This window comes from Podarcis filfolensis (assembly GCF_964270895.1).
Source record: "Podarcis filfolensis genome assembly, chromosome: 3".
Taxonomy (NCBI): domain Eukaryota; kingdom Metazoa; phylum Chordata; class Lepidosauria; order Squamata; family Lacertidae; genus Podarcis; species Podarcis filfolensis.
Window position 1 is genome coordinate 1,587,462 of NC_139606.1, and position 26,795 is coordinate 1,614,256.

Genomic DNA, 26,795 nt, shown 5'->3' on the forward strand with positions numbered 1-26,795 from the left:
ACTCTTCTCCAGGATGAAGAGGAACCATTGATGAGCACCCTTTGGGTTCGGTCAGTCAGCCAGTTACAAATCCACTGAGTGGTAGCATAGTCAAGACCGCATTTTACCAGCTTCTTTACAAGAATATCATGGGGCACCTTGTCAAATGCCTTGCTGAGATCAAGGTAGGCTACATCCACTGCGTTCCCTTCATCTACCAAGCTTGTAATTCTGTCAAAAAACGAGATCAGGTTAGTCTGACATGACTTATTTTTCAGAAATCCATGCTGACTATTGTTGATCACAGCATTCCTTTCTAGGTGCTCACAGACTGCTTGCTTAATGATCTGCTCCAGAATCTTCCCTGGTATTGATGTCAGACTGACTGGGCGGTAATTATTTGGGTCCTCTCTTTTCCCCTTTTTGAAAATAGGGACAACATTTGCCCTCCTCCAGTCTGCCGGGACTTCGCCTGTTCTCCAGGAATTCTCAAAGATGACTGCCAGTGGTTCTGAGATCACATCTGCCAGTTCTTTTAATACTCTTGGATGCAGTTCATCTGGCCCTGGAGACTTGAATACATCTAAACTAGCCAAGTATTCTTGTACTATCTCCTTAGTTATTCTGGGCTGTGTTTCCTCTGCTGAATCATTTGCTCCAAATTCTTCAGGTCGGGCATTGTTTTCTTTATCGGAGAAGACTGAGGCAAAGAAGGCATTGAGGAGTTCAGCCCTTTCTGTGTCCCCTGTTTGCATTTCACCATCTTCTCCTCTGAGTGACCCCACTGTTTCTTTGTTCTTCCTTTTGCTACGAACATACCCATAAAAGCCTTTTTTGTTGCTTTTAACCTCTCTAGCAAGCCTGAGATCATTCTGTGCTTTAGCTTTTCTGACTTTAGGTAGACTACTTGGTAGCCTGGGAGGGGGAACCTAGGTCTGAAAACACTTAGGTCCCTGCTGAATCAATCACTGACGGGTATCTGGTGGCAGAATTCCACGGTTTGTTCCTGGATAAGCCCAAACCATTAGCTGGATTCTGGGAGGAAGAATTTGGACCCACAGACGACAAAGGGGACTTTGTGGGTTTTCCTGCCTCCGAAGAGGAGGGAGGGGAGGTGTCCGAGGGAGAAGGATCAGACTGGGAGGTTCAACCAGCGGGAAGAGATCCGAGTGGATGGGAGGCTGGTTTTGAATCCTCAGAAGATGATGATAGTTCCTTCAGGGGATTCCCCGCATCGTCGACCGAGGAGAGGGAGGACGTTGTATCGGAAGATCGCGCCAGGGGTGGGGGGTGGGGGTCCTGAGGAGGAGGTGGATGTCAGGGAACTGCCATCAGTGCCGGAGGGAGAGAGCAAAATCCAGAGGGATTCCAGAGAGCGTCCCGGGATTGGGAGAGGCAGCCCATCTTCTGGGGAAGAGAATCAGCGTAGCACCAGTGGAGAAGGGGGGCTGATGGGGGAAGCAGCGAGGCGGTCCCATGACTCCTTGCCGGGAACCAGCGGGGAGAGTAGAGGTCCTCCGCTGCCTACGCCCTCCTTGCGCAGAAGGCTTTCACGCAGAGAGAGTAGGAGTAGACTAGGAGTCAAAGAGCTTCTTTGTTTAAGAAATGCCCACTGACGGATTCTGCCAGCGATTGAGACAGCCACGGGTGAGTGGCTGTCCGGACAGAAAAGGTTCACTCAGGCAACCCAGCCAGGTGTTTGCACCGGCTTACGCACGAGCAACCCCTAGAACCATTACAATACACACACACACACACACACATATATATATGTATGTATGTATATGTGTGTGTGTGTGTGTGTGTGTGTGTGTATATATATATATATATATATATATATATATATATATATAAATAAAAACTACTTAACTTTTTTAACACTATATTTTTCAGTATGGACCAGTATTCACAGTGTATATGCTGGGAAAACGATACACATTTGTAACTGATGAAGAAGGTTTTCAAGCATTTTGTATATCTAAAGATGTGGATTTTGAGCAGGCAGTGCAACAGTCTGTCCAGCGTACAGGTAGGTAAATGATATTTAATTTCAGTGGGGAAATGATTTCTTTCTATTTTAGTTGATAAAGGGTTGAAACATGTGAAGTGGGATATCTTTTGACTTTAATGTAGCTTTGGGGACTCCAGTTTTGACTGGAGCAATGTGCTGAGGGAGCAAGTATTTCTCTCTCACACACACACACTCATTTTTTAAAAAAATTATTTAATCATTTTTTCAATACAAACATCAACCACAAAAAACACATACAACAAAAACCACAATAACACTAATAACACAATTTAACAATTCAGATTTGGATACACTGATATACCTATGACTACACCTTTTTAACAATATTTCCCCACCTCTTCTCCCCCTACTTCCCACCATTATCCGCCTTATCGCTTAAGTATTCCTTCCAGATTTCTTCATATTTATCCATTCTTAATTTGTGTCAATATGCAATTTGTTCGCATGTCGCTAGTCTGTCCATATTGTCAATCCATGTGCTGAATGGAATCTTTTTGCAGCTCTTCCAATTCATCAAGACAAGTTTTTTTGCTTCTAATATGGCACGATACATCCATTTTTTTTGACCCCTAGTAATCTCCCACGTTTCCGGTATATAATTTAGAATTAAATTCAAATCCCCTAAATCACAATTTCTTTTTATTACTCTTGCTATAAATATCCTCACCTCACACCAAAATGATCTTATCATCGGGCGGTTAATCATCATATGTACTAAGTTCGCATTTTTACTCCCACATTTCCAGCAGTTGTCTGCATTTGTTATTTTCTTCTGGTAAAGTTTTGCTGGAGTCCAGGGGACTCTGAATATTATTTTCTGCTGAATAAGTCTTAGTCTTAAATCCATAGAAGCTATTTCTGTTGATTTTATACTTGACTCCCATTTATCATTTGTTATCTGTACCCCTAACTCTTCACTCCATTTTTGTCTATCATATTCTAAATCATATTTCTTTCTGTTGAGTAGGGTTTTATATAGTGCAAGTGTAGAGTTCTTTGTTTTTGCTGCAGAGATTAAATCTTGTAGCAGCATGGGTGTTTCCAATGCTGCTATAGCATCAGGGCCAAACTGCCTTTCCAACATATGTTTCAATTGGATGTATTGCCATTGTGTTTCACTGGTTAATCCATACTTTACTTGCAAGGTCTTATATTCCACAAATTTTCATCAATTAATTCATTCAATGTCAAAATACCTTTTTTTTCATCCAATTTTGCCAAATTATGACTTGATTTCCAATTTTTAATTTTGGGTTGGCCCATATTGTTAATTTCTCGTGCTGACAGGGGTCATCCTTATTATTTTTATTTATATTCATCCAATTTTTTATAGGCGCTTTAATAGTCTCCAGGATAATAGGATATTTCATAAAATTGCAGCCCAGTTTAGTCCACCCTACAAGAGGTTCAAAGAAACTATATTCAAGAGTAGCCCAATTGGGATTCCTGCTAGCTCTCCAATCATTAGTCTTACTCAGCAGGTAGGCTTGGTGATATAGTTCCAGATTTGGGAGACCAAAGCCACCTTCCTTAGTTGGAAGTTGCATTTTATGTAGTAATATTTTTGGTGGCTTTATACCCCACAGGCACAATCTAAATAGCTGATTTATTTTTTGGAAATAAAATTTGGGAATATGTATTGGTAATCCTCTGAGAATGTATAAAAGCTTTGGAACAAAATTCATTTTGAGGACATGAACCTTTCCCCAAAGGGGAAGGTTTAGAGGTCCCCACCTTTCAATATATATTTTAAAAATCTCATTTATAATTTGATTCAAATTTAATTTTACAATTTGGTCTATATCCAATGAAATCATTATACCCAAATATTTAATAAACTCTTTGCACATCCGAAATTGATGGTTTCTATACAATGTAGCCCTTGGACCAATTGGTAAAATCTCTGATTTTGTCCAATTTATAGAATATCCTGATATTCTGCCAAAGGTTTTTATTTTCTCCATAATTTTTGGAATTGTATCTTCTGGTTTTGTAATAAATAAAAGGATATCATCCACAAATAATACAATTTTGTAATTATCTTTGTTGTGTTTTACACCCTTGATATGCTCATCCTGAATTATTGCTCTTGTTAATGGTTCCAGGCACAGATTAAATAATAATGGAGAAAGAGGACATCCTTGTCTCGTTCCTCGATTTAAACTAATCAAATTCAAAATTCTTCCATTTGTAACGACTGGGACGTTGGGTTTTTATAAATCATTTTAATCCAATTACAGTATTCTATAGGGAAACCAAATTTACGTAACACACTCATGTTTTTCACTTCAAAATTATCCTCCCTCAGGGATGTTGTTAGCCTTACTAAAGACAGTTCCAGTAATACAGGCACTATACAGGTAAGAAGGCAACAATTTCCATTCTCGTCTGTGTTCATAAACATTAGCACTGCTTCCATTCCACTGCAGCTTGTTTCCACTAAATTTTTTTTTGTTGTTTAGTCATTTAGTTGTGTCCGACTCTTTGTGACCCCATGGACCAGAGCACACCAGGCTAATGTCTTCCACTGTCTCCCGCAGTTTTGTCAAATTCATGTTGGTAGTTTCGAGAACACTGTCCAACCATCTTATCCTCTGTCGTCCCCTTCTCCTTGTGCCTTCTATCTTTCCCAACATCAGGATCTTTGTATGGACAGGCGGAGTCCCCCCAACCCCAGGCGACCCCTGAGTGGAATAATGACTCAAGAAATGTGCTATGGGATTAAAATTGGCCACAACTTTATTAAGTTTTAGATGTAGGGAGACCTTGGCTCAGGCATTGGGCATTTATCCTTCTCAGTCCCCAGCCGGGGATCTGGGAGACTTCAGGGTTATCCAGAATGTGTGGGGATTGGGCTGGCTCTGGAAAACATATGTTCAAGCAGAGAGCCTGCCCCCTGTTTTGCCGCCTTTGCAGGGGAAAGCAATGTCAACCTCTTGGCGTATGGCTAATGCCTCTCCTCAAGACCCCTTTAATGGGGAACCCTGGGATCACTGCCGCAAGGGGGGCTTGGGTCACCGCTTCACGCCCCCCCCCCCCATTTAGGAAGATAGACTAAAGGATTCCACCCAAGGCCTGAAACCGCCAAAGGGAAAGGCAAAACCTGCCAATGCAGGAAAATTCCTTTCTGGCCCTTCAACAGTGACCCACGTACCTGTGGAGAAGAGGTTAACCTGCAAAAGAAGGCTTAACTGAGGGAGGGCAGGATGGGAGAAGCTCTGGAGCCAACTGACACTTCGCAGGTATAAGATTCACTTTCCGTTGTGTGGGCAGGACAGTCCCTCCCCTTACCTGGCCGATCCCCTGGCAACGCCTCCCCAGGCAGGATTGGGCGATTGGCTGAGGTAGGCAGAGATCTCCAGGTATCCAGTCTGGGGAGGGTGAAGCCAGCCCATACTACCGGGAGCCTCACTGGGATCCGGGGGCTGCACACAACCACACAAAAGGCGTGTGGGGAGTGGTCATTTCCAGGGAGTCTTCTTTTCTCATGAGGTGGCCAAAGTATTGGAGCCTCAGCTTCAGGATCTGTCCTTCCAGTGAGCACTCAGGACTGATTTCCTTCAGAATGGATAGGTTTGATCTTCTTGCAGTTCATGGAACTCTCAAGAGTCTCCTCCAGCACCATAACTCAAAAGCATCAATTCTTCGGCGAGCAGCCTTCTTTATGCATGTGACATGATCCACGCGACGGTCACCTCCAGGCTTGACTACTGTAACTCGCTCTATGCGGGACTGCCCTTGAAACTGTCCCAGAAACTCCAGCAGGTGCAGAATGCTGCAGCGAGGCTCCTCACAGGGTCCTTGCCATGGGAGCATATTTACCCAGTGCTTTACCAGCTGCACTGGCTCCCGGTGGAGTATAGTTTAAGGTGCTGGTTTTAACCTTTAAAGCCCTATGCAGCCTCGGACCCTTGTACTTACGGGACTGCCTCTCCTGGTACGTTCCGCAGAGGACCCTAAGGTCCATGAATAATAATAGCTTAAAGGTCCCAGGCCCTAAGGAAGCCAGACTATCCTCCGTCACTTTTTCAGTGACGGCTCCGACCTGGTGGAATGCTCTGTCCCATGAGACTAGGGCCCTGCAGGACTTGAGCTCCTTCTGCAGGGCCTGTAAGACAGAGCTATTCCACCTTGCCTTCAATTTGAATTAGCCTGAACCTCTATTCCCTTTTCCCTTTCCTCTTCTATGAAGAAACCCTTTCTGGGACCCCACATTTAAATTCTTCCCTGGTCTCCTTGCTGGCCCTTGTAGGACCAACTTGGCCAGTTAACCCTGGTGATCATTTGATGTCTACTGACCAGGTTCCCCCCCCAAAAAAATTGACTCCTGAATTTTTGAATTTTATTGATATTGATGCTGTATTTTATGTTGTATTTTATGCTGTTTTAAAGTCGCATTTTAATCATTTATATTTGCTGTTAGCCGCCCTGAGCCCGGTTTCGAAACCAGGAAATGTGGGGTATAAATAGAATTATTATTATTATTATTATTATTATTATTATTATTATTATTATTAGCCCAGCTCTCACTTCCATACATCACTACTGGGAACTAACTAACTCACTGGGAACTACTTACCTAACTCCCACATGCCGCCTAACCCTGCGGAAAGCAGGATTTAACCCCCACCTATCAACTGATCACTATCTTCCCCACCCCAATGTAAAGGAAACATGCTGAACATGCCATTAATTACTTGTTGTTTGTGGACTTAACACACACTCCACAACAATGAATTCTGATCCTATTCACTTTACTGGTTCTAGAACTCAGATTAATATGCAAACTACAGCAATATGCACTTCGATGTACACTTCCGTGACATACAGGTACATGTATTTTTCCACTGGGGGGGGGCCATGAAATTTAGATGGAAGAAACAGTGTGGGAGTGCCATGGCATCAGACTCGGAGGAGTCTGCCATTCCTATATATGCCATTAAGAAATTCTCAGTTGCTTATTCACGCTATAATGAAGACATATTTAGTGAAGACAAGGAAGCACCCAACTTTACCAGGGCACATTATGTCAAGATTCTGTATCTACATATTTTTTATGTCTAATCAGAAAGAATTGCCTATTTTGAAAGACAACACAACATGAAATATAGAAACAAAACTGTTCATGATGCCTGCACAGATTCTAGGGTATTTTAAGTACCGGTAAAACTTTCCAGCTTATTCTGACTGATGTTATTTTTCCCACTTGGATTTTGAAGCTTCAATTCCTGAAGAAATATTTTACAAGAATAGGAGCAGGTTATATATCATGATGAAGGGAAGACTGAGTACATCTAATCTGCAGCATATGCCTAGGAGTCTCTGTCAGGAACTTCAGAAACACATGGAGGACTTGGGTCACGAGGGAACTGAGGAGCTCAGAGATCTTGTAAGGTAGGTGATTTTGCAAACCAGCCAGAATGGCACAGGCCTCCATTCTTTTCATTAAATAAAATTAATATCTAGAATAAGCCATAAATGTTGTAGTTTAGAAGAAAATAAAATATAGTTTAAACACTACAAGAGAAAGCAGAAGGGTAGGGCACTGGTGGAGTTGCCATAAACCCATTTTACTATTGAATAGGATATTCTTGTGAAGCCAACAGTAGCATCTCCTTAGTATGTAATAGCAAGGGAGTGTGATAAATATACTCTTTGAGGCTAATTTCATAGAATCATTGAATAGAGCTGGAAGGGACCCCAAGGAGCATCCCGTTCAACACCCTGCAGTGCAGGAATATGCAGCTGGCCATACAGGGATCAAACCATAATACATACTTGTACATTGGAACAATTTGACTTTGGATCGGCTTTGGATCCATTCCAGTCTGGTTTTTGCTCTGGTCATGGGACCGAGACGGCTCTGGTCGCCATAACAGATGACTTCCGTAGGCAGCTGGATTGAGGCGGGTCGGGGCTGTTGATTCTTTTAGATCTGTCAGCAGCCTTTGACATGGTTGACCACAAACATCTAGACCACCACCTCACCTACGAGGGGATTCAGGGCGCAGTCCTTCAATGGCTGCACTCATTTCTCTCTGGTCGGGGACAGAGGGTAGCACTGGGGGGGAGGGAGTTGCCGTCGTGCTACTCCTTTGTGTTTGGAGTACTGCAGGGTGCAATTCTCTCCCCGATGATTTTTAACATCTATATGCGCCCCCTTGCCCAGCTTGTCTGAAATTTTGGTTTGGGAGAATTGGATTCTAACATTACAGTGGTACCTCGGGTTACATACGGTTCAGGTTACATATGCTTCAGATTACACACTCCGCTAACCCAGAAATAGTGCTTCAGACTGGCTACTTCTTGAGAATACAGATATCTTGGATCTAGAAGGGTTCAATAATATTTTTGGGTGGCATGCATATTTGTGGTACGACAAGGTCAAAGCTCATAAAGCTTTTAAAAACCATATTGTCAGGAAAGCACTGTATAATGTCTGGATTAGGTATAAAGACCTGCTGGAGAACAAAACTCCCAGGTGGTTGTCCCCAATGGAGGCAAAGGCTGTGAAAAAACTTAATATGGAGTCTAAATGGCCGAAATATTGGGAAATTTTGGAACAAGAAGGGGAAGTAATGAAATTGCAGAGTTATGAGAAATTGAAAGATAAAGTGAGAGATTGGCTCCACTATTACCAAATAATGGAGGTCTTTAAGTCAGACAGGAAAATTGGCTTCCAGGTGGAAAAATCAAAACTGGAGACGGAACTATTAGAATCCAAAACTAAGAACTTGTCAAAAATGTATAACTTGCTGTTGGAATGGAATACACAGGATGAAATAGTTAAATCAGCTATGATCAAGTGGGCACAAGATATTGGTCATAACATTATGTTCGAGGACTGGGAACGGTTGTGGACCACCGGTATGAAATTTACGGCATGTAATGCCTTGAAAGAAAATATTATGAAAATGATTTATAGGTGGTACATGACTCCAGTCAAGCTCGCAAAAATTTACCACTTGTCTGATAATAAGTGTTGGAAATGTAAAGAGACTGAAGGTACATTCTTTCACCTTTGGTGGACTTGCCCAAGGATTAAGGCTTTCTGGGAAATGATTTATAATGAAATGAAAAAGGTATTTAAATATACCTTCCTGAAGAAACCAGAGGCCTTTCTCCTGGGTATAGTCGGCCAATTGGTGCCAAAGAAGGACAGAACTTTTTTTATGTATGTTACAACAGCAGCAAGAATACTCATCGCAAAGTATTGGAAGACACAAGATCTACCCACCTTGGAAGAATGGCAGATGAAAGTGATAGACTATATGGGACTGGCAGAAATGACCGGCAGAATCCGAGACCAGGGAAAAGAGACGGTGGAAGAAGATTGGAAGAAATTTAAGGACTATCTTAAGAAACATTGCAAAATTATTGAAGGCTAGAACGATGTTGATTTAGAAATTAAGGAGTTAACAGCTGTAATGATTATGTGATTAAGAAAAGAAAGGTTAAAAAGTGCATAGAAATTGGTGAAAGGATTTGCTGAATTGACTTAATTAGAGAATGGAATACAGAAAGGGGAGGTATGAAGAGGTCGGGAAAGTAAGTTTTATGAATATAAGGGATGGAAGCTATACCTGTTTTGTATGTGTGTTTTTTCTTGTTTGGATTGTATGTATTGTTATTGTTTTTGTTTTTATTGTTTTGTTTATTCTGTTTTATATAAATTCCTAAACTTTAATAAATATATTATTAAAAAAAAAACAGAAATAGTGCTTCAGGTTAAGAACTTTGCTTCAGGATGAGAACAGAAATCGTGTTTTGGCGGCGCGGCAGCAGCAGGAGGCCCCATTAGCTAAAGTGGTGCTTCAGGTTAAGAACAGTTTCAGGTTAAGAACAGTACAGACCTCTGGAACGACTTAAGTACTTAACCCGAGGTACCACTGTATTAGAATGACATATCCTGATGACACCCAGCTTTATCTGTTGATGGACGGCCACCCTGACTCAGCTCTAGACACACTGTTCATATGGCTGGATGGCTACGTGGGAGCTTGGTAAAGGTAAATCCTTCGAAGACAGAGGTCCTTTGACTGGGTCGAGACGATATGGGGTTGTGGGGCCAACTCCCATCCCTTGCAGGGGCGCAACTAGTGCCAGCACCTTCCGACAAGAGTTTGGGTGTAATTTTCGACACCTCCCTTTTTAGGGAGGCACAGGTTACAGCTACAACAAAGGCAGCATTTTTTCATCTCCGCTGAGCTAAGCAGTTGGTCCCTTACTTCTCACACCTTGACCTCACCACTGTGATCCATGTGATGGTCACCTCCAGGCTTGATTATTGTAACTCACTCTATGTGGGGCTGCCCTTGAAACTGATCCAGAAACTCCAGCGGGTGCAGAATGCCGCAGCGAGACTCCTTACGGGATCTTCACTGTGGGATCACATTTACCCAGTGCTATACTAGCTGCATTGGCCCCCGGTGGAGTACAGGATCAGGTTTAAGGTGCTGGTTTTAACCTTTAAAGCCCTATACAGCAGAAGTTTATCCACTACAATCTATTTCACCTATTTTTACTTTACTTATTACTTTACTATTTTTACTTTAGTTGTATGAAACCAGTATAGCCAACAGCTGACCATTCCAAGTGGATTCTAACATTATTTTCCTTCAGTCCACAACTATACCTTTTCTCCCATTGCAGGCACATCATGTTCCCATCAACAGTGAACACCCTGTTTGGAAAAGACATATTTTTGACCACCAGGGATAATGTCAAGGAGTTTGAAGAGCACTATCAGAACTTTGATGATGATTTTGAATATGCTACCCAACTTCCAAAATATTTTTTGAAGTAAGGGAGTAGTGTTTCTGTTTGACAATATAAATTTATCCAGAAATTCATGTTCTAGCTTAGACTGTCCTCAGATTCCTGTTGCTTATGTCTACAATATTATGGGTGTAATCCATAGACAACGTACCATAAATGATGGCATGTTTTCCCTCCAACTGGCATACTCCTGTAGTCATTGGATCCAAAACTGCTTGCAGTAGCTAGTTGGGGAGCCTAACTAGTATGTGCAAAGTTCACTTTTGATTTGCTAGATTTACACTACAACAAAGAAGAAGAGAAGAAGAAGAGTTTGGATTTGATATCCCGCTTTATCACTACCCGAAGGAGTCTCAAAGCAGCTAACAATCTCCTTTCCCTTCCCTTCCTCCCCCACAACAAACACTCTGTGAGGTGAGTGAGGCTGAGAGACTTCAGAGAAGTGTGACTGGCCCAAGGTCACCCAGCAGCTGCATGTGGAGGAGCGGAGACGCGAACCCGGTTCCCCAGATTACAAGACTACCGCTCTTAACCACTACACCACACTGGGGGACCCTGCATTCTGTGAAGAGGTGTGAGCACAGAGTCAGCTTAGTGTGATGTTATGGAACAGGGGCAGTGCATTCTGTTTTACCGCCGGAGGAGAAACGTAAATGTGCCACCTTGCTGCCCCACCTCTGATTACGCTCCTCTCCCTTGCCACTGCTGAAGCCTGCCTTACCCGCATTGCACAGTGGCACTCACAAAGCACCAGCAGTTGTGCTGGCTTCTGGCGAGATCTCGCTGAAATCTCACAAGTTCTCATGTGCTATGTGAGATCTTTGCAGAAACCATTGCTGCTCTGTGTGCCGCTTCTCCAGAGGTGGCAGGACTCCACGGGGCACTGCCTGGTGGGATTCTGCCGCTCAAGGCGAGCTTGCCTCATGGCCCTGCTATGGAACCTGCTTGAATGGGAGCAAATTTAGGCCAAGTGCAGTTTTGGCTATCTGGAAACAGACGCTAAACTTTTTTCAAAAAATAATTGTGGTCATTTAATCCTCACCTCAATGAAAATAGAGATAGATAGTAAGGGAAATCCTGGTTAGCCTTAACTGCATCATGAGTTGACAAACTGCCTGAGCAGAGTGGAAGGATGTTCCAAAGATGGCTCTTTCTTTTCTGGGAGTTAGCTGTGAGCCAGTCTGCAGTAGCTCACCATGTATTTAGAAGTGCTTTTGTATGCCTAAGAAATCCTTTAGATCCTGGCCTGCAGCAAGCCCTTATTGGATCTTCCCCCTTCTTGTAAGGTGTTATATATTTAGTGGTCTGTGTTTGCCTGAGCTTGAGTCTGGACTAAGGATTCTGAGCTTCTGTATTCTGATTCGATACATGATGTCCAATCACAGAACATTTCAGGATTTGGGCCTCTGCCATTGGCCCTTGAACTCTGAGGCACGATTCGCAGTTTGGAAGTTTAGACATCCAATCACGTTGAGAGTGGGAGTGGTCCAGGCTTTCAGGAATGTATATAAGCAGTTTCTTTGCCCCTGTTTCCCAGTTATGTAGTTCAATAAAGGTTCTTGCTGTTATCACTGCATCTTGCCTTGTGGGCACCCACCTACACTTCATAAGGCTCTTCTGAGAAATCCTGCAGGGCTTCTCATAAAAGTGAAAGTACTTGCCCTGTGATCAGAGTTGGGATTAGAAGTGGTTCTGTCTCAAGCAGAAAGCCTTCCCTGATTCTGCTGGCAATTCTCCAGTAGTGACAAAAGGGGCAGTGGTAATACTATTCCTTCTTTTTCAACGCACCCTGTTCATGAAGGCCAGCATGGCAGGTCCTTTCAATCTTACTGACCAGCATGAACTGGGAGCATCTTTCTTTCTCCTTCTGTGGGGTGTAATGGCTCCATTAATTATTGTGAGGAAAGGGAAAACGCCAGTGGGAATGAAAGAGAGTGGGGGGGGGAGAGGTGTATTTCTTTTTCCTTTACATATCATAAAAACATTTAAGTGGTTTACAACAACAGTATCTATATACAATAAAACCACATAAAAATTAAAATTGAGGGACTACCCTCTGAGTTTGTCCCACTAGAGTTTTATTCCTTATATTCACTGACAGGACATCGCCACTCTTTCTTCTGGCATCACGCTCTGTTTATGCCAGCCAGTTAGGAGAAGAACCATTCTTACTAGCCAGAATAAACAGAAAACAGCACCTTAATGTGGTGCCTTGAACTGTGAGCAGATTTGGTTGCTCAAGGGCTCATCCACACTCACCTTTTGCCCTGCTCTTTCCAGGCAGAGGTCCACACTTTAAAGCTCCATGCCTGAGTGTTGGATTTTTTGCCCCAGAGCTTTCCCCACAAAACCGCACTGTTTAGTGCTTAATCTGAGCAAATGTCAATTTGGGTTTTCCACCGGTTGCCATTTGCTCCAATTGAACTTTGAAGAGCAGGTTTTGCCTGGAAAGGCTCCAGAGCCAAAAATATGGACATGGGCTTTAAAGCGTGGATGAGCCTGGAAAGAACAGAGCAAAGGTCAGGGTTGCTGAGCCCTTATTGCTCAAAAGCAGGGCAAGCACCTGCCACTGCGATCTGCTGAACTTCTGCAACTGAGCATTACTTGAAAGTTTAAAAAAATTATGGGGAAATTGTTTAGAATTATTTCCTGAGTACAGATAATCATATATATTTCATAAGGGTTTGTTTTCCTTTTTGCTTCCTAGAAAATGGTCTAAATCAAAGAAGTGGCTCCTAAAAAGTTTTGAAAAAGTTGTCTTGCATGCAGAGGAAACTAATCCTTCAGATGACAGTTCTAAGGTAAACCTTCCATAAGGCTTTTCATGTTAATATTATTATTTATAAAATACTAAGCCAGGTGCTGCGCAAGTCAATGAAGTGTCAAAGCTTTTGGCAAAATTTTTGGCAGTTTTGGGAGGGCTGGGATTGAAGTGAGGAGACTGGGGAATGGGAGGACTTTTGAGAAATGTCACAGAGTGGGAGTGAGGCGTTGCTTTGACGCCAGAGAGGGAAAGGGAGCCTGTGGTCCTCCAGCTGGAGTCCAACAGAATCCCTCATTATTGCCTAACAGGCTGTAAGGGGGGGCGGCAGTCCTATGGGCCACCTGTCATCTACAACCTGAGGCATCTTCCTAGACTACAAGGTGGCAACAGGGGTGCTCTTTTTCCTTTTTTCTACTGGCTCTTCTGTGAGTTTATCTATAATAGCCTGTAAAAAATAAGTTGGTGAAGGCTATACTCCTGTGTGTGTGTGTAAGACTAAGCTTGAGCACAGTGGGATTTCCTTCTAAGTATACCTATAGAAGAGATATGAGCATGTGTTATTAGCAATTGTACCAATGTTTTAGGGTTCCAGAAGTTTCACTTAAACAGCTATCTGATGTAGGAGCAAGGGGTCCATCTGATGTTATCTTCCTTGCCTCTGCCCCACCAGTCCTAATGGGAAGCAGTCACCACGACTTGGGCATCAGACAAGCTGATAATTAGGCAACCTATAATTAGTAACTCCCCAATTTACTATTAGTTGGGCAACTAAATAACACTGTGGCTATATGTAAAAGAAGCATATGCCATGCATAGCTAAACTAGCTAGGAGCCTGACCCTGCTATCTGTAACCCACAAAGTTCCCCAACTATGGTTACATATGAAAAGCAACAGCTGAGGTGATGCCAGTTGGAACTCAGAGCACTGACATCAGGATGAAAGCACCCTTGTGATCTCAAAGGCAGGCCTTACTTCTGAAGGTATAATCCTGCTCTTCCTATTGGCAGCAGCCTGCAAGGCAACTTGCAAGCATGAAATAAAAACCACAGTCAATATCTACCATATTTTTCGCCCTATAGGACGCACTTTTCCCCCTCCAAAAATGAAGGGGAAATGTGTGTGCGCCCTATGGGGCGAATGCAGGCTTTCTCTGAAGCCTGGAGAGCGAGAGGGGTCGGTGGGCACCGACCCCTCTCGCTCTCCAGGCTTCGCGGACCTCTCCGCAAGCAGCGGGAGCCAGCGCTGGGCTCCCACGGCTTGCAGAGAGCTGCCTGTTTTGGGGCTGGGGTCGGGGGAAGCTCGGGCCTCCCCCACCTCAGCCCTGCGCCTGGGGGGGAAATAATTTTTTTCCCTTTATTTCCCCCCCAAAAAATAGGTGCGCCTTATGGGACGGTGCGTCCTATAGGGCGAAAAATACGGTAATTCTGGTGACCTCGCTGTAGCTTGGTGGTTAACTCTAATGCCAAAGCAAAAGGAAACTTGGGAATTGCAAGAGCAGAGATGGAGTTTGCGCTTCATAGGGTCAGCCCTACGTGGAGACTACTGGAATCAAGGTCGACCAAACATTTAATAATAATAATAATAATTGTTATTATTATTATTATTATTATTTAATAAGATAATTTCATTTATACAGTGAAAAAAAGGAGGAAAGAAAAAAGTGAGAGAGAATATTAAAAAATACTGTTATATTACTATACATATACCATGCAGATATGTATATTCTTATTATCCTAATACACATATATTTGTCAATAACCTAATATATTCTGTGCAAAGTTGCAAACTCATTCGAAATATCATTGTATCTATTCAAAAAAAGTCTGCATCTATAAGCTGTCTGTTCATATGTTGCCATGTTGTCAAGCCATTGATTAAGGAGGATTGTATCTGTATTCTTCCAATTCATAAGTATCCGTCTAGCTCAACCAACCGTGGGAGCAGCTGACTGTAAGCCTAGTTTATCAGGAGCAACTGGCTGAAGGCTTCTCTTTTCTGGCTGCTCTGCCCACCAAACAATGCTCTGGGCATCAGCAGGCTGTCACTATTTCGGCAGAATGCCAGATAGGCCACTAGCCATTCTGCTAACAGAGATACGTTGGTGGAGCAAATGAAGGGGTTGAGCTGTGGGCAGCATGCGGGTGAGAAATATGGGAAGGAACACATTTGAATCTAATGCTACCCCCTCATTCCATTGCCACATACCCCATCAATTGCAGAACATTACACAAGCTCCAGAGCTGCCATAAGGCATTTTCCTCACATGGTTTTTGTATGTTCTGGTTGTGTATTTCCCCATTCCAAGACTCAGCATGTACTGGATCAAGGGTTCTTTCTAGCAATGTCGCAGTGGTGTTTCTTTAGTTTTGGCATAACGAGAGCACAGATTTACCGTACTTTTCCATGTATTAGACGAGGGTTTTTTACTCCAAAATAGTGTTTAAAAACAGAGCTCGTCTAATACACGGGCAGTACATTGGGGGACCGGGGGACTGGTTGCAGCCACAAGCTGCAGCTTGTAAATGGCGATTTGGTGAGTGATTGGTTGCTGCGTCAAGGCCTGCCTTGGATTGGCTGCCGCTGCGGCAATTGGGTGTTTGGTTTCCAGCTTGTGTTTGCAAACGGGCAGGTGCTTGTCGGCTTCTGCGACGCGAGCAATTCTGAGCTCTTGTCTTTAGGGTTAGTGGTTTTCTGCACACACCCCCACATGGGCAATCCCCCCCAAAAGCCCAACAACTCTGCACAATCCTTCCCAAAAGCAAACCCCCCCCAAAAGCTCAGCAACTCTGGTAATATAGCCATCTCCCCCCATTTTCTTAAATTATAGCACCCCAAAATAGGGGGCGTCGTATACATGGGGGCATCCTATAGACAGAAAAGTACGGTACTCTGTCTGGCAATTAAAAGCAGCTAGCAGCAATAAAACATACAATGACAATAAGCAAGGACGTGTGGGGTGTACACATTTCTTCCCTACTGTCATCTTGAAGATGTAAAATGTACCTATTTCCATTTAACAAATATTTAGAAGCATGGAATCATAAAAAATAACTCTTGTGCTTGGGCTTCTTTGTGGTCTGACCATCAGTGCCTATCTCTCCCACCTAGGTTGCAGTTAGGGATGAAAGAATAGGTCAGTTTCTGAATCAGTTCCGAATCGGTTCAGTTCAGAATCATTTTGCTTAAGGAAAAAAGTCCTCATGGAAAACAGCCAAGCTTTTAGTGCAAATTTGTTCAAATACATACATGCATGCGATTTTGCCCACTCTAAACATTTTCCCCCAAGAGATCCATAATAATAATAGTCAATGCATTTTAAGACAATAATATTTTATATGTTATTTTCACTAATATATGCATTTTTGTGCACCCCTTCCCTTAATATACACATTTCTACCAGTAGCACCTTAAAGACCAACTAAGTTAGTTCTTGGTATGAGCTTTCGTGTGCATGCACACTTCTTCAGATACATCTATCTGAAGAAGTGTGTATCTGAAGAAGTGTGAATGCACACGAAAGCTCATACCAAGAACTAACTTAGTTGGTCTTTAAGGTGCTACTGGAAGGAAAAAAAAATTTTTGTTGTGACTATGGCAGACCAACACGGCTACCTATCTGTAACTATACACATTTCTGTACACATTATTTGACTGGAGAACCGCGTCACACAATTCAGAGAATTTTTACAAAATTTGAAGGTTAACTGTGTTTTGGCTTGGCTATTGTTTCTTAAAGTGTGGATCAGGCAGGGCTCACATTAAAATCCAAATGAAATTGGTGATGAGCAGAGCACGGGGAAATACCAGCTAGCATGAGGCAACAGATTTGACACTTTTGTATCTTTCCCCAACATCTGTACCTGAAGGAAGTGTGGTCACTTGGGCATTCTAGAAAATGGTGTAAGGAAGAAAGCTTGTGTGTGTGCAGAGCCTCACAGCTCTGCAAGAGAAGGCAGAGCCACCTCTTCCATAGTAAAACTTGCAGTGTATGGGGAACCAGCCACACACACATGTTCCTCCTCATCCCCTGCCCCATGAAATTTCTCTCACCTTCCCAGCAAAAGAGGCATTAAAATAGCCTCTTTCACAAGGAGGAAAGATTGTCATTAAAATTTCATATAAATTGGTTAGAGCATGGTGCACCATGATAACAGGTTCGATCCCTGTATGGGACAGCTGCATATTCCTGCATTGCAGGGAGTTGGACTAGATGATCCTCAGGGTCCCTTACAACTCCATGATTCTACAATTCTACAAAATTTAAAATAAAAACCACTCGATAGCCAGTGGCCGGTGTAAGTCAGCTTGTTATAGAAATAGCTTGGGTTCAAAGTAAAATATGGCTGCTCTGTGAGAATGACTTGTTACCCCATTAGTGTATGCTATTTTTATTTCGTCTGTGTTCTTCTGATTTTAACAGACACTTTGGCAACATGTCCTAGACACTTTGCAAGGAAAGACCTTCAGTGCTAATTATGGCCTCTTACTCCTTTGGGCATCTCAAGCTAATGCAATTCCTGTAAGTATGAGACAGAAAGTATGCTTCCTTCAGTGAGTAAAGTGAATCAAGGAGCCACTGGCAGGCAATTTTCTGAGCCTTCAGTTTCTTAGAAAAGTACCGTATTTTTCGCCCTATAGGACGCACTTTTTCCCCTCCAAAAACAAAGGGGAAATGTGTGTGCGTCCTATGGGGCGAATGCAGGCTTTCGCTGAAGCCTGGAGAGCGAGAGGGGTTGGTGTGCACCAACCCCTTTCGCTCTCCAGGCTTCAGGAAGCTATCCGCAAGCCTTGGGAGCCCGCGGGAGTTCCCGCCGGGCTCCCCCGGCTTGCACAGAGCTGCCTGCACCCCGAAGCCTGGTGCGCTGAGCAGTCGCACCGGGGCTTCGGGTAGCTCTGCGCAAGCCGCGGGAGGGCTCCCCCGGCTTGCGCAGAGCTGCTTCTTATCCCGAAGCCCCGGCGCGCTCAGCAGTCGTGCCGGGGCTTCGGGTAGCTCTGCACAAGCCACAGGAGGGCTCCCACGGCTTGTGGAGAGCAGCCTGTTTTGGGGGCTGGGGTCGGGGGAAGCTCGGGCTTCCCCCGCCCCAGCCTCGTGCCTGGGGGGGAAATAATTTTTTTTCTTTATTTCCCCCCAAAAAACTAGGTGCGCCTTATGGGCCGGTGCGCCCTATGGGGCGAAATATACGGTAAGTCTCTAGCCCTTCCAGGAAGAAAGTTATGAAACAATGTGCAATTTCTATGTATTTTCTTTCAAATGACCTGGGCTAGCTGCTCCTGTGTTGATGTTTATAGCCAGTGAGTGAAGTCAGGCATGTGACTGATAAGGTGATTTGTTTGAACACCAGGAAATCAGAATAATTGCACCAGGGCCCATGCCAGCAACCGGGGCCCCAGACTCTGAGGTCGCATTTTTTAAAAGAGTAAGTCTCTTGTCCTTATAGAAAGAAAGGTATTAAGCAACCTTCTAAGTTGGGGTCTGATGCAAGCAGAGACTAGTGTAACTTCTTCTCACTCTGCAGACAAAGAGCCCTGGGTGGAGTTGGAAGGGCCCACCCACTTTCAAATCCAGTTGGTTATGATTTTAACTCCTCTCTCCCTTTCTGGAGGGAAGGACTTGCCTGGGCAGTTATCATGGGACCCAGATGGAAAGAAGAGTGTCAGGGACTGGGCACATGAGGAGGAGCTTCCACCTAATTCAGAGGCCTCGTTATTATCATAATCTTCTCCCTCTGCCTGGCTTACAGCAAAAATTGTTTGGGGAGGAGTGAGCACAGTGCAAAGGCACATTCAGCCCCGCCCCACAAAAATGGGCTGTGCACAGGGCCTCACAAATCATGAACCTGATACTGCCATCCTCAGTTCAAGGGACAGCACTCTGCTTTTGTATGTGAGGCAGGCATTCTGGTAATGCTACTTCTTTCTCTGGGTCTCACTAAGGTGGGATTTCTGGATTAGGCGGCCGTTTTTGAGGAGAATCCATAGGTATCTGAGGATGCTGTCAAGAACATATTCTTAAGAGCGGGGAATAAAGGAAGCACTATCCTTTGGGGTTCTTCCTCCCCTTCATCTGAGGCAAAATTTGCAGGAGAGATTGATTCAGTAGCAAAAGATTATGACTCCCATCGTAACATGACGCATGAACGTTTCATCTCGGAACCCGTAAGAATATTACGCATAATGCCTTAACAGGTTTTAGAGGCTAGGCATTATTCTGAACACACATTGAAAACAGCAGCCCTGTGTCAAGTCTCCGCCCCCCCAATGATTCTATGATCTTCCCTTCCTTGTGTAGAAAAGCAAATGAGTGCCCCTTCGAAAGAAGGGGCATCCCAGAGTCACTTTCTCTTCCTGCTGTACACAGGGAGCCAGCCAAAGAGGAGCTCCGGGACTAGAAGCAAGGTTTAAATATGTAATCCAACCACAGTTATGCAATTTTATGATTGTGTATTGTTAAGAAGAGATATTAAGTATATTTAATATTTAAGAAAAAACAGTAAGTAGCTGAGATGAGGCATGCCATAGAATCATAGAATTGTAGAGTTGGAAGGTACCCCAAGGGCCATCCAGTCCAACCCTTTGCAGTTCAGGATTCTAAAGTATCCATGGCAGATGGCCATCCAATCTCTGCTTAAAAACCTGCAAGGAAGCAGAGTCCACCACCTCCCTAATGAGACTGCTCAGAGGGGATGTGAGATCAGTTAGTCTACTCTAGCAATTAGAACTTTGTGATCTTTAACCCCTTCATATACTTATGAGCATTGTTTGTGGATCTCCCACAGATTTTAGGTCCCATACATTCCGGTTTCAGATACTGAAGCAAAAACAGTCGAGTCTAATAAAAATTACATTTGGCTAGATCACGTACATACTGTTGCCAGAACACCAGACATAGTAAACTACTCCCCTCAGGAGGAGATGGGATGGGGGATATCAAATTTAGAATTTTATTATGAAGCGTTCCAATTGAAATATTTAATAGATATTGTTTATAATGATAAGATCAAATGGTTAGGATGGAGAATGAAATAAATAATGGAATAGGAAGAGAGGGGATCTTTATCAGAGATATACAGATGGCATGTAAGAAGACGACAGGACTAGGAAAATAGCTCCAGCAATTTGGAAGAAGTGGAATAAGAAATGGATGCCTATATATTCAAAGTGAGCTCCATTAAAATATATAGATAAGAGTGATACAGATCCTGGATGGTGGAAGAAATTAGAAGAACATGGATTTAATAAATTAAAAGATGTGTTAGATGAAGACGGGAAGTTAAGGACAAAAATTTTAGAGAAAGTAGGAAAACAATATTGGTTGGAAGTGCAAGGGCTATAAAATTAATAGAAGCGGAAAAAATAGAGGATATGATGAGGTCAGGATCCGTAATTGATGAAATACTTAACAAAAGACAATTAACAGAGAAAGGGATAGCAAGCATGGTATATAAATCAATGATAAGAAGTAAGGAAAGGATGATAAGGATAATTCAGAATAAATGGGAGCGGGAAGGGCTGTTTCATTTGAATACGGTCCAAGAGATGATGAAGAGTACTGATAAAATAAAAAGAATAAGATACATATAAAGAATTAAGTAGGAAATTCCTATTGAAATGGTATAGAACCCCGGTGCAAGTGGCATATATAGTTAAAGGATTGAGTCCTAAGTGTTGGCATTGTGGTCAAGAGTTAGGGTATATGCACATATGTGATGGGAGTGCATTTGTGTAAAGGAATATTGGCAAAAGATTATATAGGTTATTTCTGATGTATTTCAGGTTAAAATAGAAGTCAATAGAGAAATGCTTATCTCAGGAATACTGGGGAATAGTAAAATAGAAAGAAAAGAGCAAGATTGGTATAAAATTATGATCTTAGCTGGTATGCTTGTTATTGTATTAGGATGGAAAGAAAATGATAAATGGACAATGGAAAAATGGAATGACTATGTTTTTAAATATATACAATCTGATATATTTGAACAGGTAATGACGGAAGATACATGGGAAAACAAATGTCAAAAGATTTTGGATAAAAGGACAAGTTATAGGAACTGGATAGCACGGGGGGAAGCCAACCCAAGCATCCAAATTAGAATGAATAATCTGTGCACATGGTTAAAGATATGAAGAAAGAACAAGTTTTGGGGGGAGGGGTAAAGGGGAGGGAGGAAGGGGGGAATAAAAAAAATAGGATAAATGAGTAGGGACAAAAGTATATACTGTTATGTATAACTAACAGGAGGATGATTTTGATGCATGTTATTGTTAGATTTTCAACTGAATGATTTTTTTTGTAAGTTATTTGACATACCTAGATGAAAGTGTGATCATAAAGAATGGGGAAAAATAATAATAATAAAAAGAACTTTAAAAACAAACAAACAAATGTACATACTGTTTAATCATTAGGAAGAGAATAAGAGGAGTCCTGGCTGTCTAGTCCCATCGTGTACAATGAGATGCTCCTGAAAGCCCACTAAAAGGACATGAGGGTTATAGCTGCTGATATTCAGAGACTAGCTACCTCTGAATATAGCAGGTTAGCCACTTAGACTAGGAGCCATTGATAAACCCATTCCATGTGAATCTGTCCAATCCCACTTTAAAGACATCTGAGGTAGTGGCTGTCAGCACTCACAGTGACAACAAATTCTATGGGTTAATGTGTAATTTCCTCAGGTCATTCTATGACCATTTCCTCTGGTCTTTCTTTAGGTTTCATTCTGGACACTAGCATTTATTCTATCTCAACCTTCTGTTTACAAAAAAGTCATGGATGAACTAGAACCGGTTTATAGAAAATCAGGTAAATATGCCTAAATGCCTTACTATGACATCAGAATTGTTTGGAACAGTCTGCATATCTGCATCTATGTGCATCTGTCATAGGCTTTGATCTGAAGGATTTCACCAAATTAATTTAGACATAGCAGTAAGCAGTGAATTAGTATTGGATGCAATTTGAGGATCACAAAATGCTTATTGTTTTAGTGTTGAGACATATGCCCCAGGTACTTCTTGATACTGAAGTAGACATCTGTATAACTACACTTATGTTCCAACTGGGATTAATCTACGCACATATCTTAGTTTTGTTTTTTTTTAATCACATGGGAATTGGCCAGAAGAATACGCTTGTGAAGAAGTGTCAAATCCTGCCTATTATTAAACATACATGTCTATTGGAAAACCTTGTGTATGAACCTGTCACCCAAGTATCCCTTTAAACACACCTTGAGAGGAGGGGGAACTTTTGGTAGAGATGAACCAGGCACTGTCCTTGAATGGGTCTGAATAGTTTGTGTGTAACCCAAGAATGTAGGTCCAGATTCGGTTGGCACCTTTTGCGCCTCCCCTACTCGCAGGGAAACCTGGTTTCGGGGATCCGGAGCGACGTGGGGTGAGTGGCGCGGTGCTTTGAATCGACTGCTTTTTTCATGGAGTGAAGCCGCATTGCTGTTGCCGGAGAGCGCTGACTTTTTCCTGTGGACAATTTGATCTTAAAACAACTACCAGTGAGTAGAACGGAAAATTGGATTTTTAAACGTCTTAATTTGGCACCGAAACGGGGAGGCTCTAAACAGGAAGTCCGCCTTCCCCTTTTGTAAATAGACTGAAGCAAAGAGGCTGCAAGCTAAAGTCTTGGAAAGTCCTTTGTAAAGGGTTAAACTTCCATCGGCTAAAATCAGTAAACCCCCCTTGGAGGCAGGAGAAGAGGGGGGAAATTTTGGACCGCGTAAGCCTGCAGGAGAGAGAGTGAAGAAAGTTAAACTACCACCGCTCTGAACCTGGAAACGGGCTGCTAGCAAGTTTGACGTTTTGGAAAAGTTCATTGACTGTGAACAAAACGTATGTTGACAGATAGTTAAATAAGAGAAATACATTGTTTCCATTGTTTCCTTCTGCGTTTAAAAAGGAGTAAAAGTAACTGAAAATTGAAACTGATTTTAACGCTTGAACCGTGCTTAAAAGGATTGATACAAATAGAAATTGTTTCCCTCTGGAGGGAGCCTTTGAAACTGTTACAAGAGTTGAGCTGGGGGAATCTCCAGCTGCAAGATAAAAAATCGTGAGAACCAGGGATTGACCTTGGATCGGTAAGAATGTCGACAGAAGAAGCCTTAGTGATTGCATTATGCAAGATAAGTGACTCATTGGAACAGCTCCATAAGAAGACGGATGTGATGACTATTAAAATTGACAACTTGGGACAAAAAGTGACTAATTCGGGACAAAAAGTGAATATCTATACAGAAACTACTCAGGAATCGACACAGGAATCTACTTTGACATGGCAAATTGTGGAGAAAGCGAGGGAGAAAGTTGTTGTTGTGGAACCTAAAGTAATACAAGTGGAAAAGGAGAGAGCCCCAGTTTCACAGAGGCAATTTGATGAATATAAGTTGCTGCCTTCCATGACTGAATTTAGAGAAAGTCAGATTTTGAAGATTGGAGCCCTGCTTGGACTGGAGAAGGATAGTTGGATAGATCCCCCCATGCAGGGATGTATTGACATTTGGGACCTGGACTTGGGTCAGGAGGAGATTGGAGTTGTGGGGACCTTCAGATTTGGATGGATTTTGAAACACGTCCTGAAATATCTTTTGGATTTCAGTTTTAACTATGGAGATTTGGCTGAACTGCCGAGAAGGAATAAAAACATTGCTAAGTCGGAGCTTCCCCGAGACTTACTCTTCAGCATCAAAGGAAGGAAATTAAGAACAAGATCAGCAGAAGACAAAGTAAAGTGCATGTATAAATATGAAGAAGATCCGCAGAAGGGACTTGGAAAAGAGTTAAGAGCCTCGGACAGAAGATCACCAGGTTGATGGACTATATGGAATTGACGGAAAGGACTGGCAGAATCCGAGACCAGGGAGAAGCGACGGTGGAAGAAGATTGGAAAAAGTTTAAAGTTTATTTATAGAAATATTGCAAAATTAATGAGTGTTAGAAAAATGTTGGAATGAAATTACATGGTGTCAGGGAACTGTCATTGGAAGAACAGGTGGTGGAGGGGCTCCCAGAGGTTGAGAGAGACTTATCAGCGGAGGAGGGAACCAGCAGGGGGCGAGAAAGAGCTCCAAGGGAAGGCGAGTCAGAAGATTGGCTCAGAGACAATTCCAGCGAGAACAGCGAGGAGGTTTCAGGACCTCCATTAGGGACACCCACTCCTCGCCGGAAATTGTCACGTAGAGAGTCCAGAAGACGTGTTTCCGTTAAGGAGCTGTTATGCTGGAAGAAATTCCGTAAACGCCCACTGTCGGATTCTGCCAGCGACTGACGGAGCCATGCTTATGGCGCTCCGTTACAGACAGTGGTTTGTGGACTTAGCCAAACACTGAGGGATTAGGAACTTTACGCACAAGCAGCTCAACATCCCATCACAGCAATCCGACAGTCCCTGAAAGCAGCTTGTGCAGAGAAGGCATCATGAGCAACCCAGCCGGAACCGGAGAAGCAGGAGGAGCTGGAGCCGGTCCAAGCCTCGAAGAAAGGTACCGGGTGTTGGAGGTCCAGCTAGCGCTGCAAGCGGCGAGGCTCGATGAGAGGAGGGCTCAGGATGCAGAAAAGGCAAAGGCCCCCCACAAGCAAGAAAGATGCCAGGATTGGTGCAGAAGTTTGGGGGGGATCCCAGGAACTATCAAGCCTTTAGGACAGAGATGCAGTATGCTCTTAATCTGCAGTTTGATGACTTTCCCGATGAGGAATCGCGAGTGGCGTTTGTGATTAGCCATCTCGAAGGAGGGGCGAGAGACTGGGTTAGACCCCTGATGGCAGGGCATAATGAAGTCTTGAAAGACGCACGGAAGTTTTTTCGCGCCATGGACCTGATGTTTTCCAGCGACATTGAACAGGGAGTGGTGCGCAGACAGTTGATGGCTTGTAAACAGGGGAGCCGATCTGTCCGTGAGTACTGGACTGAGTTTACTATGTTAATACACAAATTGGGGTGGGATCTGTCAGCGGAACCCATTCAAATGCTTTTCGAAGAGGGACTTTCCTCGGCTGTGAAAGATGAACTTTCCCGGGCGCCCAGGGCGGAGTCTATGGACCAGCTGACCAAATCAGCGCTGACCATTGGAGCACGCCAGGAGGCCAGAGCCTTGGAGAAGCGGGAAGGGAAAGGGGAGCGTTGGAGAGATTTCCGCATTCCAGAGATTCCGGAGCCAGCTTTCCCGCCCGCAGAGCCGATGGAAGTTGGAACAGCGCGCGCGCGGGCAGTTTCAAATCCCAGTGAAGGGCGGAAGAAGGAGGGGAAGAGCCCCAAGAAATGTTATCTCTGCCAGCAGCCAGGTCATTTTGCCAGAGTCTGTCCACAAAGAAAGGAATGGCAAGGGATGGCAGGAGCTGTTGGGGGGAAGGAGGAGGAAGGGCAGGACCAAGTAAAAGCCAACGCCTGACTGCCACCATCAGGGCACAGCAGTCAGGCCAAGGAGCAGTAAAAGTGCCCACGCCGGAACCTCCGAGACCAGCCCTAGTGATAGAGGTGTTGCTAGAGCTGCCAAACGGACATGCCTTAAAGATAAGGGCGCTGTTGGACTCAGGCAGCTCCTGTAATTTTATGAGCAAGGAGTTTGCAGCAGAACACCAGATACAGACTATCCCTTTAAGCAACCCCTTGCAGGTGACCACGATCGATGGGAGAGAGCTGTTGGGAGGAGGAGTCAGCTTACAGACCGTCCCAATGGTAATGAGGGTAGCCAGGCACACCGAAAGAATAGCGTTCCATGTGGCCACCTTGGGAGGGGCTCCCATTATTTTGGGGATGAGCTGGCTAGCGTTGCATGATCCGCTAGTGGGTTGGCATCAGAGAGTGGTCTCCTTTGGGTCAGCACATTGCCTAGAACATTGCAAAGAGGGCAAGGCTCCAGAAGGGGCAAAGGCCTTTCTAGCAGGAACAGAAGTAACGGACAAAGGAAAGGTGCCCAAACAATACGCTGACCTGAGCAATGTCTTCAGCGAAAGGGAAGCAGACAAACTACCACCGCATAGACCCTTTGACTGCCAGATCAATCTAGTCCCTGGAGCCCAGCTCCCTGTGGGCAAGCTGTATGCCATGTCAGACAGGGAAATGCAGGAGTTGAGGGAGTTTATTGACAAAAACCTGAAGAGAGGTTTCATCAGAGAGTCCAGAGCGGTGGGGGGCAGCCCAGTGTTTTTTGTGGACAAAAAAAACACGAATAAACCTAGACTTGTAGTGGACTTCCGGAGCATAAATGCAGTGTCGGAACCAGTGGCCT

At 43.6% G+C, this 26,795-nt stretch overlaps 2 protein-coding genes across 4 annotated transcripts in view; both read left to right on the forward strand.

Moving 5' to 3' along the window:
* L1TD1 (LINE1 type transposase domain containing 1) overlaps nucleotides 1–26,795 on the forward strand; it is a 119,550-nt gene that overhangs the window by 57,774 nt on the left and 34,981 nt on the right. The gene's annotated exons all lie outside the window — the stretch shown is intronic.
* The window catches only part of CYP39A1 (cytochrome P450 family 39 subfamily A member 1), a 53,811-nt gene that overhangs the window by 11,419 nt on the left and 15,597 nt on the right, over nucleotides 1–26,795 (forward strand). For all 3 annotated transcript variants that reach the window (XM_083606612.1, XM_083606611.1, XM_083606610.1), the window contains exons 2-7: nucleotides 1,873–2,008; nucleotides 7,231–7,405; nucleotides 10,664–10,813; nucleotides 13,497–13,590; nucleotides 17,975–18,073; nucleotides 22,267–22,357. In XM_083606612.1, coding sequence (XP_083462738.1) covers nucleotides 1,873–2,008; nucleotides 7,231–7,405; nucleotides 10,664–10,813; nucleotides 13,497–13,590; nucleotides 17,975–18,073; nucleotides 22,267–22,357 — 745 coding nt within the window. The remainder of the gene's footprint in view (nucleotides 1–1,872; nucleotides 2,009–7,230; nucleotides 7,406–10,663; nucleotides 10,814–13,496; nucleotides 13,591–17,974; nucleotides 18,074–22,266; nucleotides 22,358–26,795) is intronic.